Source organism: Hypanus sabinus, chromosome 16 (genome assembly GCF_030144855.1).
Source record: "Hypanus sabinus isolate sHypSab1 chromosome 16, sHypSab1.hap1, whole genome shotgun sequence".
NCBI lineage: Eukaryota > Metazoa > Chordata > Chondrichthyes > Myliobatiformes > Dasyatidae > Hypanus > Hypanus sabinus.
Window position 1 is genome coordinate 83,920,695 of NC_082721.1, and position 14,429 is coordinate 83,935,123.

Here is a 14,429-nt window from a genome sequence, read left to right on the forward strand (position 1 = left end):
GATAAAGAAATTACCAACATATAAATTCCATTGCATATGAAAAAAAACATACATAATAGTTTCAATATAAATAAGTTTACCAAGACATAAGCCATAAAATATATGTATGAACATAGTAAGTCTAAATATTTCATAATATATGATATAAAGAAAACAGAAAAAAGAAAGAAAAAAAACAAAAACAAAAAAATAATGCAAAACTAGCTAATTTAATCTAATAACTAATATAGAAGAAAAAAGAAGCAAAAAAAAGAGAGAAAAAAAAAGGGGCTGTTTATAATATCTCACAAAAATAAGTATTCATCAGTGCCGTCACTTCCGGTCCTCTCAAAATACATAAGCTAAAAGCTGGGAAATCAAATGAACTTGGCACAGGGTCATATTACATCATATGAAAATGTTGAATAAATGGTCTCCATAACTTTTCAAATTTAATAGAAGTCTCAAAAGTACCACTTCTAATTTTTTCTAAATTTAAACATAACATAGTTTGAGAGAACCAATTAAATACAGTGGGAGGATTAATTTCTTTCCAATTCAACAATATAGATCTTCTAGCCATCAGAGTTAGAAATGCAATCATTCGACGGGCAGAAGAAAATAAATGCAGCGGGTCTAAGATTGGTAAACCAAAAATTGCGGTAATAGGATGAGGTTGTAAATCGATATTCAAAACTGCAGAAATAATATCAAAAATATCTTTCCAATATTTCTCCAAAAATGAACAAAACCAAAACATATGAGTTGAAGACGCAATTTCAGAATGACATCTATCACAAATAGGACTAATATGAGAGTAAAAATGAGCTAATTTACCCTTGGACATACGACCTTAAATTGTATTAATGAATGTTTGGCACATAACGATGATGTATTAACTAATTGAAGAATTCTATCCCAATTCTCACTAGAAATACCAAGACGAAGCTCTCTTTCCCAATCCTTTTTAGTCTTATAAAGAGGCTCTGAACGTACTCTAGTCTTAAATCAATGGTTTCCTTTACCAGGTGGTCCCAAAAGCCATTGGTGCAGCACAGTAGCTTTGTGCCGTCAAAGTCAGTCCCATAGCCACTGCGAATGCTATGTTCTGTTTCTCTGGGTTACCCAAACGGATACATTTTCTATGCTTTTAGTGACTGTCTGACTGATATATACTGCTCCGCATTCACAGGGAATCCTGTAAACGCCAGACATCCTGGGTCCCAAGTCACCTTTGACCCACATAAGCTGTGATTTGAGTGTCCTTACAGGTTTGTGGATGGTATTAATCTAGTATTTCTTCAGGATCCTGGCAATCCTTCCAGAAGCCATGGAAATATAGGGTGGTAGCAACAGGTTTCCCCTCATTGTTAGGTTCCCTGTCTTCTGTTGGCCCCCTTTAGAGATTGTCTGCCTGGTGTCATTGATCCCATAATCAGGACTTGTGATATGCACCAGCCACTCCCATGGCTTTATGTGACCCCGAACAGGAGGCTCAGCAGATGCGACAAGGGTGACCTGCAGGCTAGCGGAGGGAAGGAGCACCTTACACCTCCTTTGGTAGAGACATATCTCCACCCTGCCACCCTAGCTTTTGACTATTTTACTCAATGCTGTTCAAAGTCATCTACGGACATCCCCTCCATTTATTTGTTTATAAATTCTTGCAAATATCTGATCAAAGGATCAAGACAGGGGCAGAGCAGTCGGAAACCTCCGCACTTGAGTGATCACCCTTTCAGAGAGAGAGAGAGAGAGAGAGAGAGAGAGAGAGAGAGAGAGACTATCAAGTTGCCCAAGGGTTGGGAAAGGCAGTACTTTTTGATAGACTCTAGATCATGGTTGTAGTGGGTGGTTGGTGCTCTTGCTGGAGCAGGTGGGGAGGAGAGGAGGAAGAATTGGTGCTTTTGTTGCTTGTGCATGGGACATAGTGGGACTTTGGGGTTTTAACATCTGTCATTCATTCTTTGGGTTTTTTTCTCTCTGTTTCGTGGATGTCTACAAAGTGTAAGGTTTTCAGTTTGTATACTGTATACATTCTGTGGTATTAAATTGAACCACTGATAGGGATTTCCATTCTGGTGTGGAGATGGTACCAGGATTATGGGAAATAGTAATAACAGGAATTGTTGAATATGCTTGGTGTGTATGGCAGGCCCAGAAGACCTGTAACTCCCTAGCATTCCCAGCATTGGCCACTAACGAATTGCTTCAGCATCACCGTGGTGCATACTGTCTGCAAACTCTGAATAGTCAGAGGTCCAAGATCTTGATGGGAAGTTTGTGTGTGGTGAGCTGCAGCAGCTCCCTGTACGGGTACTCTTCTTTCACTTGTTATAGTCAATCTTTTCAATAATTCTTGTCTGTGTTCCTGTTCTCCGGGCTCCGTTAGCAACTGTAGGATTCGCTAGTGTGACTGATACCTCGTGTGAGCCTGGGAGGAAAACATGGTAACCACCCCCCCCCCCCCCCCACCCCGCATCCATCAGGATTGAGATGTGGGCCACCAGGTTCTGTTACCTGAGCATGTGATCTGCACAAGGGCATCTGGTGGTTTCTATCTAAAAAGGGGCCAATGTGGTTTCTCTGGGCACAAGTTATTGCCACATTGTTGGAATCTGGCACAAATTGTGGTGGTCTGAGTCCAGCAGGTTGTACAGCGGGGTTTGGCCTGCCTAATCTACATCCACTCTTCGATCCCTTCATCATTCCAGTCTAGGACTTGAGCAATAAAATATTCATTATGTTCAGTGTATTATCCTGTATTTCTGATAAATTATAAATACCTTCATAATACCGACCGGCATTTGCCTGAGCCCTTACCGGAAACCAGGAGGTTGACCATTTTGTAGTGCTCGGTTGGGTGCTGCAGCACTTGTCACGAGCTCTCTGAGTTGGACTACTGATAAATAATAATTCTTTCTAAAATAATACTTTTGTTATAATGTAACCATGTTGGGTGCCAACTGATTATTATTAGGCTTGCTGTCCACAAAGATCTTAAGCCCTATTGGAAATAAATACTCATGAGCACTCTCACTAAAAGGAGATTATAGTTTAACTAACCAATCTTCACTTCCCACTGTGAGTTCAAATGCCAGTACCCACTATCCAAGCGGTGAGAACCCCTCTCTCACAAGAAGATACTTCCAATTAACAAAGTAGTTTATTTATTCTCAGTGACACACAATTAAATCCAGACAACACTCTTTAAAACATGTTTGAAACTTAGAGAGATATCTATCTTAAACACTTTCAAATTCAAACCATTTCGAGATCGCAAGTAATTTCAAAAACAGGATTTCCAAAACACAAGCACAATTTCTATAAACTAAAAAGACATGCCCACAATGCAGATAAATGAATTGTCCATCGCAGAAATCAAATCCAGAAGAATGTTTTCCAGTTCACCCTGTGTTTCTTACACGCTTCTTGATGCGTCCTACCCCATTCCTAATAAGCCTGGACTGCCTTCTGCATTTATCCAGCTTCTTGCTACTTGGGTAACTTTACATGTGTGTGATATATCCTCAAATATGGTTTATACACAAACAGTTTAAAAGCTTTTTTGAGACACAAACCCAAGCTGCCTACCATAAATGCTGTAAAGCTAAATTCCTTGAGTACATAAAACTTACAATTTATTAATAAATCAGTTATTGATATACTGTGTTTGTTTCCATCTGGTCTAAACACTACTTTGGACTAATCAACTTGGTGTTGTCTGTTTTGAATTAAATAGCCCAGTGTCTTAGACTGCACCTCTTCAGCAGTAAGATGGGAGCTATGAACCAGCAAAACTGTGGTTCCATAAGGAGCTTGTTTGCAAAGTTGTGTTTTTTTTAAACTTCTAGCTGATTACTGCTTGCTATTTACATTTTAGGAACTGAAGACTTGCTCCTACTTGCAACTAGAAGCTAAACAAATACAGTGTTTGTACTCTTAAGTGGCAGCTGCTGAGTTTAGAAAGCCGAGCTTATAAAACAACCAAGAGGCCCACTGGCCCAGGAAGTGAATATCCATCACAGCAGTCGTCAATGGGATTTATTCTGGCTGGAAGTCTGTGATCCGTGCTGTTCTGCAGGGATCTCTACTGTTTGTGACATATACAGTAAACTGGATGATGACAGATGTAGATGGTTGAGTTAGTAAATTAGTTTGCAGGTGATACCAAGACTGGTGGTGTAATGGAGAGCGTAGAAGACTGGCCAACGGTACAGTGGGATCTAGGTCAGCTGCAGATATGGGTGGAGAAATGGCAGATGGAGCTTCACTGTGCCAAATGTGGAGTGCTGTACTTTGGGAGATCAAATGTAAAGAGACAATACACTGTCAATCGCAAAAACATAACACTGTTCCTGAGCAGAGGAATCTTGCAGGCAGAAAGGAATAGTTCAGTTGGCATATATTATGAAGTTAACCAGTTCAACACAACATTGTGGGCCAACAGGACTGTTCCTGTACTGTACTGTTCTATGTTCACTATCAATGCAACCCTATCCCAGCCTGTAACCCACAATCTCTACTTTCTCATTAATTCAGGCACTCAACTGCAAATTAGGGGCAATCTATCGGTTAACTAATTGCCAAATATCTTTGGGATGTAGGGGAAACCGAAGAGAGTGCAAATTCCACATGGAGAGCATCAGAGGTCAGAACTGAATGAGGAACTCTGGTATCGTGAGACGGTGGTTCCACACACTGAATCACTCTGCTGCCAAAAGCAATGGTGTCTGACCCTTGTTGAGGTGCCAGGGCAGTGCTGAGTCCTCAGGAGCTGCTGCTTGTTGGGACTGCAGGCAGAATCAGAATTGAGTTTAATATCACTGGCATGAGTCGTGGAATTTTTCTTTGCTGCAGCAGTACATGGTACATAATACTAGAGAAAAAAGATGATTACAGGAAGTATTTTTTATATATAATGTCTGGGAGAGGTGCTAAGACGTGCTGAGTGAAATGCACTGTGCCTCAGCTCCAAGTCAGAGAGTTGCCGGTTCAAATCCCACTACAGAGACACAGGTACAAATTATGGGGATGATGTTGTCAGGGAGGTTCGTAAGATAGTGCTGCTCAAGCAGAGAGACAGTACTGAGGGAGTGTCTCACTGTCAGAGGGACAGTACTGAGGGAGTGTCTCACTGTCAGAGGGACAGTACTGAGGGAGTGTCTCACTGTCAGAGGGATGGTACTGAGGGAGTGTCTCACTGTCGGAGGGATGGTACTGAGGGAGTGTCACTGTCGGAGGGACAGTACTGAGGGAGTGTCTCAATGTCAGAGGTACAGTACTGAGGGAGTGTCTCAATGTCGGAGGGACAGTACTGAGGGTGTGTTGCACTGTCGGAGGGACAGTACTGAGGGAGTGTCGGACTGATGGAGGTACAGAGGTGACAGAGAGGCAGTTCTCTCTGGGAAAAAAACTGATAAATAATATAATTTATTTTGGATGATTGTGCGGTGTTCTCTAAAGTGAGAAGTTGTCACCCGGATTTGAAGGAGTGCTCCTTGCATTGCCAGCTCCTGGTGTAAATGTCAGAGAATTTGTGTGCAGGAGAAGGGAGAATGTGAAAGTGTCTGTTGTGCATGTTGTAATCCTAGTGACTGTTCACAGATGGAGAATCACTTTACTTCCACTTTTAGCTGTGACCACTGCTCGACTGAATGTAAACAATCCCAGCACTGACGTTTCAAAATGTCATGCAGGCAGAATGAGAGGGGCTAACCCAGCAAATGTGCCTGCAGTTTAACTCTGGTCACGCCAGTAGCCGTGGTGATTTTTCAAGGCCTCGTCCACTGTGTTGTCGTGTTCAAGTGGTGAATTTGGTTTACAAATTTCTTTCTCTCAACCCGGAACTTCCCAGATCTACGTCTTTGCGCACAGGAGCGGAGTGGGATGTAGTAATCGTGTTTTCATACGGTGACACAGATAGTAGGGCCACTGCCTCATGGCTCCAGTGACCGAGGTACAACCTTGACCTCCAGTGCCGTCGTTACAGAGTTTGCACTTTCTAATTTTGATCATGTGGATTTGGCCTGGTTTCTCTGGTTTCCTCCAATTCCCCGAAACCATACAGGTTGGTAGGTCAATTAACCACAGTAAATCGTCCCTAGTGTGGAGGTGAGTGGGCAGATCCAGGATGAGCTGTTCAAGGTGTGGGAAGGATAAAATGGGATCACTGTATTGGGGTGCTCCCGGTGTGGGCTCCTGTGAATCGGTGAGACCCGGCGCCGATTGGGAGACAACTTTGCCAAGCACCTTCGCATCATCTGCAACAACCAGCAGACCACCCATTTCAGTTTTACTCCCCATTCCCATTGCTCCATGTCAGTCCGTGGCCTCCTCTGCTGCCGCGATGAGGCCACGCTCCAGATGTGGCTTCACCTCATTTTATAAGCAACACCTCGCTTGTATTCCGTCTGGGTAGCCTCCAACCTGATGACATGAACATCGATTTCTCACACCTCCGGTAATTCCCTCCCTCTCCTCTCCTTTACCATTAACCGTTCTGGTCTCCCTCTCACACCTTCTTACCTGCCCACCTCCTCCCTCTGGTGCTCCTCCCCTTCCCTTTCTTCCATGGTCTCCTCTCAGATTCCCCCTTCTCCAGCTCTTTATCTCTCTCAACAACTAATTTCCCAGCTCGTTGCTTCACCCCCCTCCCAGTTTCACCTGTCACCTTGTACTTCCTCCTCCCACCTTCATATTCTGACTTCATCCCTCTTCCTTTCCAGCCCTGATGAAGGGTCTCAGCCCGAAATATCGACTGTTTATCCCCACCCACAGGTGCTGCCTGGCCCGCTGAGCGCCCCGGCACATTGCTCTGGATGTCCAGCATCTGCAGTATCTCATGTCTCTGTGTATGGGTGTTTGACAGTCGGTGTAGATCCTGAGGATCAAAGATACTGTTGCCATGCTGAAGGACTCTCTGGTATACCACAGCTACTTGTTGAACAGCTGGCGGATTCTGGAGAGGCTGTTACAAAAATGTTTCTGGGTTATTGGGGCAGCACGGTAGCATAGCGGTTAGCACAGTGTTTTACGGTACAGGTGACCTGGGTTCAATTCCCGCCATTGCCTGTAAGGAGTTTGTACATTCTCCCTGTGACTGTGTGGGTTTCCTCCGGGTGCTCCGGTTTGGTCTCACATTCCAAAGACGTGCCTGTTGGTCAGTTAATTGGTCATTGTAAATTGTAATTTGGGGGATTGCTGGGCGGTACGGCACAAAGGGCTTACTCCTCCTTTACGCCAATCAATCAATGAGACACCAAATAGAAGATGGATGGGCGAATGGGAACTCAAACCAATGTCACCAGCTCGAAGCAGTAACTGTCACACAGATTGGATCAGATGTTATGTCTCAAGGCTGGATTATCACCTCCCACTATGTTTTCAAGCCCCAGTGTATCTCCAGTCCATGGTGCCGTGAGAGTTCTGGCACCGCGGTGCTGGGAGCACGGCAGCAAGAGGACGCAGATCCAGGTACCGCGCTGGGCTTGATCGGTCAACAATGGAGGCTCGGCCCCAGTGACCCAGAAGAGAATCACCTGCTCTCAAAGCTGAAAAAGAGTGAAGTAGGAGAGAAAGATAATCCCCCCCCAAGACAGGTGGTCTCTGAGGAAACATCTGCGTCTGCCACTGGCATGTTTGTGATCCTGCAAATTCTGGGATTTTCTCAGGATTTATAAATATACAATATATATGGACGCAGTTACCTTTGGACTGAGGGATCATGAATAACAATGAGGTTCGAAGGACATAAGCACAAGAAGTTCCTTTTGAAGTGTCTCCGTCTGAAATGTTGACACTGATTCACATCGATGCTGCCTGGCCTGCAGAGTTCCTCCAGTACTTTGTGTGCGTTGAAAGTGGGAAGACACTTTGAGGCACGAATGTAATTTGCCACCCATCATCATCTGTGCCCAAACATCGTCTGGGTCTTTCTGGATGCTGGCGTGGCTTGCGTCATTTGCTGAGGAATTGCAAGTGGAACAGAGCATTGTGCCATTCAGTCACCTGCCCATTCACCCCCTCCCTCACCTCCATTTGGAACTGCAAACAGTCCTTCCAGGTGAGACAAATCTGATGGGGCACATCTACTGTATCCAGGGCTCCTGATGCAACTCCACTACATTAGTAAGACTCAACTTAGATTGGGGGTGTCAGGACGCTGGAGCAGGGATCCAATCGCAGACCCAGTACTGTGCACACAGTGATATAAATGAGTAACAAATCCTGAGGTGCAAACAAAGTCGATGTCAAAGTTCAGGCAGAGATCAAAACATCCACAGAAATCCAAAAACCAGAATCAGGAAACAAGCAGAGTTAATATTCACATACAAATACCGGAAAGGCTCAGGAAAACTCACTGGTACAATCTGGCAACAGACGGGTGAAAGCACAGGACTGAAATACATGGAGCAATGAACAGAGGCAGATGGCAGGTGGAGCACAATGAGACACAGGTGGCAGCAATACAGGTAATAATGAGAAACAGGTGAGAGACGGATAGTCAGTAATACAGGGGCTGGAGTAGAGCAGGAGCACATGGGAATACAAAACCACAGACTGACGGCCAGAGGGAAAGCACACCAAAAGACAGTTCAACTGGAGGTACTGACGGGGGACCACTTTGTCAAGCACCTTTGCTTCATCCACAACAAGTGGGATTTCCAGGTGGCTAACCATTTTAATTCCACCTCATATTCTCAGTCCAAGTCCTCCTCTCCTGCCATGGTGAGGCCATTCTCAGGCTTGAGGGACAACACCTCATATTCCATCTGTGTAGTCTCCAGCCTGATGGCATGAGCATCGATTTCTCAAACTTCCAGTAATTTCCCCCCTCCCCTTCCCTCTTCAATTCCTCATTTGCTCCCCTCTCACCGCTCCTCTTCTCCTCACCTGTTTATCACCTCCCCCAGCGCTCCTCCTCCTTCCCTTTCTCCCACAGTCCACTCTCCTCCCCTATCAGACTCCTTCTTTGCCAGCCCTTTACCTTTCCTACCTCTCACCTCCCAGCTTCTCTCTCTCCCCCTCTCCCCCCCCTCTCTCTCCCTCCCCCCCTCTTTCCTTGTAAACCCTTCCTTCCTCCCTCAGTGCTAGCAATCTCCCTCTAACACATGTCATCTCTGTGCATGAACTCAGGCAAAAGTCTGAATCCACAATCACTTGGTCTTACAGTGAGTGCCAAGTTGTTGCTGCGACACCACTAACTATCTCAATTCTGTGTGCCTCCTCATCACCACCTGAGATTCGGCCTGCAATTGTTTTATGCACAGTGTACGAGTTGCGCCTAGCCATATAGTCATGAGTGTAGACCAGGTGGGCAAACTTTTTGACTTGTGGGCCACAAAGGGTTCTAAAATTTGACAGGGGGGCCGGACCAGGAGGAGATGGATGGACTGTTTTGGTAATACACCTCATAAGAGAAAATAAAATATCATGGGATATGTAGAAAACATGTGCTTTAATTTCAATTGAAAATGAACAAATGCATTACAACAAAATATCTGTCTTTGAAGTCCCATGGTATTTAGCTATTTATTGAAATGTCTTTTAAAACACTGAAAATTAAATGAATAAAATACAGCTTTTTTAATAGTAACAGTTATTATTTTAAAGCACTGAAAATTCTGTTATCCTTCAAGATATTATCATCATCACTCTCCTCCTGACTGTCTTTATTTCAAAAATGGTAGGAGATGCAGGTCTGCTTGTCCTGCTCCTTCTTATTCAATTGTCCCCTGTGCCAAAACTCAACAACGACCCGCACAATGACAGAACAGTGAGAGCACGCCAATATGCGGAGCTCTGTGCTCGCAAATCCCCACAGGCTATCTCCCTTAGCCGGAACGCTGGCTAATTGTGAGCCGGTTCGGATGTGCCAGGAAATAGGTCGCCACAAGGTCACAAAGTAAAGCGCAAATGTGGAGTAATACGCTGCACCTCAACAAAGGTCAATGTATATAGAGTGCGTCATCTATTGGGAAGACGCCAGAATTGTGGGGAAAAAACGTTAACAAGGTTTATTAATATAATTTCATCAAGTTCTGCGGGCCGGATTAAAAAGCTTAATGGGCCGCATACGGCCCGCGGGCCGTAGTTTGCCCATGCCTGGTGCAGCACCTGCTTAGAACCCCTGCCCACCTCCGGATCAGGGCCATGTGAAGCCATGGGAGCAGGTGGTGGATGGTCATATGAGCAGCCGGTGCAGATCACAAGTCCTGGTTATATGACCACTGATGCCGAGCAGACAATATTTGAAGAGTATTGATAATGGCCGGAGTCTCCTATCTTGTAAAGACACTGTCAGGAGAAGGCAATGACAAACCTCTTCTAGGAAAAATTTGCCAAGAACATTTGTGGTCGTAGGATGGTTTGTAGCCAATAGGAAGCATGAAAATATTCTAAGGGTTGCCATGGACTCAGTGGGGTGAATGGCAGGGAGAAAATAAGAGAAATTGAGGCAGGGTTTCGACCAAAAAAGTCGACATACTGTCTTTCTTCTCCCCCACCCCCGAGATTGCTCTATGTACAGAATTCCTCAGAGTGTAGTTTCTCCATATTCCATCATCTGAGGTAGCGGCGCCCCCAAATGGCAATTCCTGGCCATTGCAGCAACTGCAGATCTCTCATTCATAGTGATTGCAGCCAGTCTGATGAGAGTCGAGTACCCATGTTCAGGCCTTTGGCAGGTAAGATTTTGTTTTAAAACAGCAGCAGACATTCTGTGAGATTAAAATAATGCTGCAGGTTCTGGAAATCTAAGGGATAAGCTCAAAATGCTGCAAATTATAATCACAAGAGATTCTGAATGTGCTGGAAATATTGAGTGGTGCATGTGTGCTCACACACACGAAAATGTGAAAGTTTGTAATTGGAAAGGCTGGGTGAAATAGAATCTGGTTTATTCTGGGATAATGTATTCCTGTGTAGAGAGAGCCTTTCCTTACAGAAGAAACTAGATTTGTAAACCAAAGATATGAACCCAAAGGATCAAAGGGGTTATAGTAAAGGTTAACAAGTCAAACCTTTATAAATTACTGAATCACATTGAGGAATAAGCAGATTTGGTTTAATTTGCCATCATGTTCGGTACTGATCACAAGACTAGAACTAGAGGTCATAGGTTTAGGGTGAAAAGTGAAATTTTTAAGGGGAATCTGAGGGGGACTTCTTCCTTTGCAGGGTGGTGTAAGTGTGGAATGAGCTGCCGGCAGAATTGGTGGACGCAGGTTCAATTGGAACATTTAAGAAAAGCTTCGATAGGTACAGGATAAGAGGGGTTTGGTCCCGGTGTAGGTAGACCCAACCAGGCACAGGTGAGAAGGGTTGAAGGACCTGTATCTGTATCTATGACATCCAGTACCTGTGCTGTACTATTGTAGAGTCACAGAAAAGTACAGCACACCCTTCGGCCCGTCTAGTCTGTGCTGAGTCATATACACTGTCTACTCCCATCGAACTGTTTGTTTTCACCAGGCTGATATCTATTGGCTTTGTTGACAACCATTGTAGCCTAACAGGTTCTGGTAATGTAGGGGTAATTCTGGGGCATAGAAACCAGGACTATTGATTGAGGGACATGGGTTCAAATCCCACCACACAGCGGGAAAGTTTATTTATACAGTGTGAAAATGGCCCTTTCGGCCCAACAAGCCACAGTAGCCTCTTTCAAAGACCTCTTTCAGAGTCGATTCCTCCAGAAGACATGGTACATCATTAAAGACCCCTCATACACTCTCCATCAACTGTTCTGCCATCAAGCAAACATTACAGAAGCATCAAAACAAAAACCACAAGGCTACTAGACAGCTTCCTCCCACAAGCAGTCAGACTGCTGAATAGCTGTTCTACCTGACTCTGCTTTGGACACTTTTAACTTGATTTTAACTGACATGTGGCTGTTGTGTTTTACTATTTATTGTTGTGTTTACTACTTGTTGCATTTGTTATATTATGATTGCATTTGCCCCTGGAAAACGCTGGCTCATTCTGCCCTGCAGGGCTAATGTATGGTTGGAATAACAACAAAGTTTTTGAATCTTGAATCTAGCCAGTAACCCACCTATTTAACTCTAATCTAGTCACAGGACAACTCATAACGACCAATTAACCTACCAACCGGTAGGTCTTTGGACAGCAAGAGGAAACTGGAGCACCCAAAGGAAACATGCAGGCACATGGAGAATGTACAAACTCCTTACGCGGGCATCGGAATTAACCTCCGAACTCCAGAAAGCCCTGAGCTGTAATAGCATTGCATTAAACATTACGCGCAATGGCGCCCGAGTATGAACTTGTACATTTAGCGAGGGGGCTTTGGTAATCACAGGATTATTGGGTTGCTGAGAAGCAATCCTGCCATCCTTACACAATATGTCGAGCAGAGGCTGACAGCTTCAGGGACACAGGTTCAATCCTGACCCCAGGTGCTGTCTATGTGGAGTTTGCATGTTTTCCCTGTGACCATGTGGGTTTCCTGTGGGTCCTGCAGTTTCCTCCACTTTCTGAAGACCTGGGTATGTGGAATGTTAATTGGCGGCTAGGAATTGCCCTTACAGTGTGGGTGTGTAGAAGAATCTTGGGGCATTTCAATATGGAAGTGTGTAAGCAGACGCTTGATGTTATGCGCACTTGGTGGGCCAGTTTTAAGATGCCAAATTTGAAGTAAATTTATTACCAAAGTACAGATTTATGTTCTCACTGGCATTTGCAGTAGAACAAAGTAATACAGTATAATCAATGAAAATCTACACACTAAGACTGACAAGCAACCAATGGGGAAAAAGGAGACAAACTGCAAATACCATAAGTAAATACCTGTAAATAGATCGATAATCAATCAATAATCAGTCAATAAATAAGAACAGAGCATGAGTTGTGGAGTCCTTGAAAGTAAGCCCTAGGTTGTATTCAGTGATCAGTTCCGATAGGTTTTGTGACTATTTCGAAGAAAGGCATGGGGCTTAGGGAATCGGGGGATAATTTTGTCTTAAAGCGAAGCAAGCACATACTTGATGCAATTAACGTGTTTTGTGTAGAACCTCTAATGAATTACTTAAACATACAAAAATGCTGAATCAGACAATATATAATAAAAATTACCCAAACATGAAATACACAACGAGTTCAGTGTTAAGATGAGTGAAGCTGTCTGCACTGCTCCAGGAGCCTGATGGTTGCAGGGTATTAACTGTTCCTGAACTTGCTGGTGTGGGACCTAAGGCTCCTGTGCCTCCTGCCTGATGGCCAAAGCAGGAAGAGAGTATGGCCTGTATGGTGGGGGTCCCTGATGGATGATGCATTTTTTGTGGCTCCATGATTGAATTTCTGTGCCTCTATAATTGTATCTGACTCCAAAGCCACTGTTATTAATGATGGATAGTGAATAAAGGATAGAAGATAAACGGTGGCATTAGCCAGTGGTGTGCACATCCTGAAAGCAGCTGGTGGTGTAGTGGGATCCACATCAGACTTTGAGGCGAGTGGTCCTGTGTTCAAATCCGGCCAGCTCCTTGCATGCTTCCCATCTGTGCTGGGCTGAGCGTCGAGCTAGCAACTCAGCCTCGAAAAAAAACAGGCAAAAAATGAGCAGGAAAGAGCAACATCCTGAATATGGTTTAAAAGCACATTTGGCTGGGTGTGAAATCTTCTCAATCCTTCTAGATAAGTTTTTTATGTCTCATTTCTCTCCAAACCCTCTGCTCATTCCTCCCAGGAGATCCTCCGATCGGGGGACACGAATCAGGACGGACAGCTGAACCTGTCCGAGTTCACGGAGTACCTGCGACAGCACGAGAGGAAGCTCAAGCTGGTGTTTAAGAGCCTTGACCAGAACAATGATGGTATTTATGACATCAACTGCTCTCAGCAGCTCCAGTTAACCATAGAGTCAGAGGGAGATACTGCATAGAACCAGAACCTTTCGTCCACTGAGTCCGTGTGGACCACAAACCAATGACACTAATCTGTGCTTCTACTAACTTCCCATTCCCCCTATTCTGATACCTCCCACCTGCTCTAGGGGCAGTTTAGGCTGACCAATTAAGACCATAAGATATAGGAGCAGAATTAGGCCATTGGGCCTATTGAGTCTGCTCCATTATTTCATCACAACACATCCATTTTCCCACTTAGTCTCAATCTCCTGCCTTCTTCTCGTATCCCTTCATGCCCTGACTAATCAAGAATTTTTCAGCCTCTGCCTTAAATATACCCAATGACTTTGCCTTCATAGTCACCTGTGGCAACAAATTTCACTCTCTGGCTAAAGAAATTCCTCCTCCTCATCTCCATTCTAAAAGGACATCCCTCTATTCTGAGGCTATGTCCTCTGATCTTAGACCACAGGAAACATCCTCACCAAATCTACTCTATCGAGGCCTTTCAATATTTGATAGGTTTCAATGAGTTTTCCCCCTCATTCTTCTGAATTCCAGTAATACAGATCCAGA

General features: G+C 44.3%; 1 protein-coding gene across 1 annotated transcript in view; it reads left to right on the forward strand.

Moving 5' to 3' along the window:
* LOC132406526 (mitochondrial adenyl nucleotide antiporter SLC25A24-like) overlaps window positions 1–14,429 on the forward strand; it is a 56,654-nt gene that overhangs the window by 4,923 nt on the left and 37,302 nt on the right. Inside the window, exon 2 of the mRNA XM_059992319.1 lies at window positions 13,694–13,820. Coding sequence (XP_059848302.1) covers window positions 13,694–13,820 — 127 coding nt within the window. The remainder of the gene's footprint in view (window positions 1–13,693; window positions 13,821–14,429) is intronic.